We start from the raw sequence: 4,247 nt of genomic DNA on the forward strand, positions 1-4,247 counted from the left end.
GGGTGTGTGCTCAGCCTCCTCCTGTACTCCCTGTTCACCCATGACTGAGTGGCAACTCAATCATCAAGTTTGCTGACAACAGTGGTAGGCCTGATTGCCAACAACGACGAGACAGCATACAGGGAGGAGGTGAGGGCCCTGACGGAATGATGCCAGGAAAATAACCTCTCCCTCAATGTCAACAAAACAAAGGAGATGATCGTGGACTACAGTAGACAGCAGATTGAGCTAGTCCCCATCCATGTCAACAGGGCCGCACTGGAGAGGATGAAAAGCTTCAAGTTACTCGGCGTGCACATAACTATAAACCTGAAATAGTCCATTCACAGAGTCAGTGTGGTGAAGGCGCAACAGCGAATACTCAACCTCAGGAGGCTGAAGAAATGTGGCTTGTCCTGTAAGGCCCTCATGAACTTCTACAGGTGCACCATTGAGAGGATCCTGTAGGTCTGTATCAACGCATGGTACGGCAATTGCAACCACAGGGCTCCCCAGATGATGGTGCTGTCAGCCCAACGCATCACCAGGGGCACACTGCCTGCCCTCCAGGACATCTACAGCACTCGGTGTCACAGATAGGCCAAGAATATCATCAAGGACATCAGCCACCCGAGTCATGGCCTGTTCACCCTGCTACCATCTAGAAGGAGTTGATAGTACAGGTGCGTCAAAGTTAACCCTAAGAGACTGAGAAACTGGAGATAGAAGTTTCTTACTCCAGGCCATCGGACGTTGAAATAGTAACCTCTAGCCGGCCTCCGCCCAGTACCCTGCCCAAACTTAGTCWCTGTTAAAAGCAGGGTACTGGGCTGATACCACCTGGTACTCTACCCTGTACCGTAGAGACTGCTGCCATATGTACATAGTCATTCAACACGGTTCACTTTAATAATGTTTACAGTAGAGTACCTGTACTTGGGATCTGTGGTCACCAAACTGCCTTCAAGCGCAGCGGTCTCCCTTCACAGGAGTGGCAAATGGGAACATATAAATGCACAAAATCACTCGGACCAGCCTTTCCGGACCGTGGCTGTGAAGCCTGATAAGTGCAACACCCAAAGGGCTCGCACGTTGAAGGGCAAGGCTCCTGTCCAGCAGCCCTGAGAATCGACAGTTGAGAGGAAGAGGACATACGCTCAGCCACCAGAACAACACATCACAGGGATCTGACCATAGAGAATGATAGTCACAGTATATCATCTTTATATGTGTCCCAATATGGTGTCCGTGAGCCCACGGGCAGCTCCATTCCAATCAAATAACATATGTAATTACATTAGAGACAATAGAGACAATATTCATTTGATTAAATTAGACCATTTTCTTCTATAATTTCNGCTCCATTCCAATCAAATAACATATGTAATTACATTAGAGACAATAGAGACAATATTCATTTGATTAAATTAGACCATTTTCTTCTATAATTTCTTTGAGTTGGCAAAGACACTAAAAGGATGCAAAACGCACCAGAGTGTTTTGTTTGTAAAGGGACTGTATGAAGCCAAATCTGGCAATTTACTGCCACAGACAGTTATCTTCTTATGGATAAGGGGCAGCATTTTCACGTTTGGATGAAAAGCGTGCCCAGAGTAAACTGCCTCCTACTCAGTCCCAGATGCTAATATATGCATATTATTAGTAGTATTGGACAGAAAACACTCTGCATTCTGCAGAGATCATCAAAGGTAAGTGAATATTTATAATGCTATTTCTGACTTATGTTGACTCCATCATGGCGGATATCTTCTTGGGTTGTGAATGTCTCTGAGAGCCGTACTCAGATTATTGCATGGTTTGCTTCTTCCGTAAAGTTTTTTTGAAATCTGACACAGCGGTTGCATTAAGGAGAAGTATATCTTTAAATCTGTGAATAACACTTGTATCTTTTATTAATGTTTATTATGAGTATTTCTGTGATTTGATGTGGCTCTGTGCAAATTCACGGGATGTTTTGGAGGCAAAGCCAAATATAAACTGAGGTTTTTGGATATAAATATGAACTTGATCGAACAAAACATACATGTATTGTGTAACATGTTGTCCCGGGAGTGTCATCTGATGAAGAATATCAAAGGTTAGTGATTCATTTGATCAATATTTCTGCTTTTTGTGACTCCTCTCTTTGCTTGGAAAATCACTGTATGCTTTCTGTGACTAGTTAATGACCTAACATAATGATTTGCTCTGCTTTCGCAGAAAAGCTTTTTTGAAATCGGACACTGTAGTTGGTTTAACGAGAATTTTATCTTTAAAATGGTGCCTAATACTTGTATGTTTGAGAAAATTGAATTATGAGATTTCTGTTGATTGAATTTGGCGCACTGCAATTTCATTGGCTGCTGGCGAGGGAGACAGGTTATGCAGTGTTTGCACAAGAGTATAATAAATTGACTGATCCCTCGTGATTGAATCATTCAATTTTTAGTTATCTGTTATTTTACCAGGTAAATTGACTGAGAACACATTCTAATTTACAACAATGACCTGGAGAATAGTTACAGGGGAGAGGAGGGGGATGAATGAGCCAATCGTAAACTGGGTATTATTAGGTGACAGTGAGGGTTTGGGTGCCAGATTGGGAATTTAGTAGGGACACCGGGGTTAACACCCCTACTCTTACGATAAGTGACATGGGATCTTTAATGACCTCAGAGAGTGAGGACACCCATTTAACATTCCATCCAAATGACAGCACCCTACACAGAGCAGTGTCCCAATCACAGCCCTGGGGCATTGGGATATGTTTTAGACCAGAGGAAAGAGTGCCTCCTACTGCCCCTCCAACACCACTTCCAGCAGCATCTGGTCTACCATCCAGGGACTGACATGGACCAATCCTGCTTAGCTTCAGAAGCAAGCCAGCAGTGGTATGCAGGGTGGTATGCTGCTGGCAATGTATAATGAATAATGGGGAAATTAATAATGGATGCAACATTTTGGAAGGTTATAAACAAATATGCTGTGTTTAACAAATATGTCTCTCCGAGATGTAGAATAAGGAAATACATTGTCTCTAATCGTGAAATGTATATCTGCAATGCTCAAAGGTTTTGCGACTGCATGTGGCCCGTGTGATTCTTCCTTAACAAAGATCCCCACCTAGATGACTACNTGCAATGCTCAAAGGTTTTGCGACTGCATGTGGCCCGTGTGATTCTTCCTTAACAAAGATCCCCACCTAGATGACTACATTAAAATGTTGGAAGCCCTCAATGGCAATGTTCATGTCAAAATGGATTTTATCCACCTAGAGTCCTCTATCTAACTCCATGAGACTGACCCAATAGCCAGGTATAGACCAGCAAACGCCGGCCCCTATTTGCAATGAGGTGCACCTGGAGACAAATAGATACACCTGGGTTAATTAAGACATGTCACATAACATAAATACCAAGTGTATTTGGTCTAGATATCATCAGTTGCATTTTCTCTGTTACTACCACTCCTGTACCTGGCATCATGAGCATGTTCAGACTGATGGTGGTCACATGTGAGTATAAAAAATCTGTATGTGATGCAGATTAGAATTTAAATATATATGACCAAATGTTTGTATTTGAGAGTAAATGAAGTACATGTTATATGATTTGAGGTACATTCAATTTCTATTGGTCAAAAAATATATATAATTGTCACGTTGCATTCTTGGAATAAGAGACCAAATGCTGAACTTGACTATAATCCACTAGGTGTAACTCAAATGCTGAATTCTAGTTTCATGGTCCAAGTGCATATGTTGTGAGATGTTGCTGAACTAGCTGTGTGATGTTGTTTCAGTGCTGGCTGCAGCTTGCTGTACACTAACGGATGGAGGTACTGTATGTAATAATGATGATGCTACTTAACCAAGCTAATGTGAAATTCCTGTTTATTTGTCCTGGCAGCAATCAGCATCACGTGTGAAGGCTCTGATGCTTTACTGCAATGTGGTAAGCTAGTCCACACTGCTGAACAGTATACTCACTGACCACCTATGATAGTTTCTACTGTAGATTAGGGTCACTAGCCCACACCATAGAGACCCAGGCTTGGCTCTCCTTTGTCCCTCACCTTTCTCCTTTTCATTGTCTCTCTTCCCCATCTCCCCCAGATGGAGGTAAGATTCAAATCAAGCGTGCCAACTATGGTTGTCGTCAACACAATTTTAGATCAATGTCTTGCATTTTCAGCTATTCCTGAGAACCTACTTGAGGGCAAAACTAAAATAAATGGTCAATTGATTCTGTATTCTCACAATCTGCATT

The 4,247-nt window shown here is 42.4% G+C and overlaps 1 protein-coding gene across 1 annotated transcript in view; it reads left to right on the top strand.

Moving 5' to 3' along the window:
- Window positions 1-3,387: 3,387 nt before the first annotated feature.
- Window positions 3,388-4,247, top strand: part of LOC112076392 (L-rhamnose-binding lectin CSL3-like) — a 7,696-nt gene continuing 6,836 nt past the window's right edge. The window contains exons 1-4 of the mRNA XM_070441299.1: window positions 3,388-3,493; window positions 3,781-3,816; window positions 3,888-3,932; window positions 4,094-4,162. Of these exons, the coding sequence (XP_070297400.1) occupies window positions 3,463-3,493; window positions 3,781-3,816; window positions 3,888-3,932; window positions 4,094-4,162 (181 nt within the window). The 5' untranslated portion in view covers window positions 3,388-3,462. The remainder of the gene's footprint in view (window positions 3,494-3,780; window positions 3,817-3,887; window positions 3,933-4,093; window positions 4,163-4,247) is intronic.

This window comes from Salvelinus sp. IW2-2015, unplaced genomic scaffold (assembly GCF_002910315.2).
Source record: "Salvelinus sp. IW2-2015 unplaced genomic scaffold, ASM291031v2 Un_scaffold3727, whole genome shotgun sequence".
Taxonomy (NCBI): Eukaryota; Metazoa; Chordata; class Actinopteri; order Salmoniformes; family Salmonidae; genus Salvelinus; species Salvelinus sp. IW2-2015.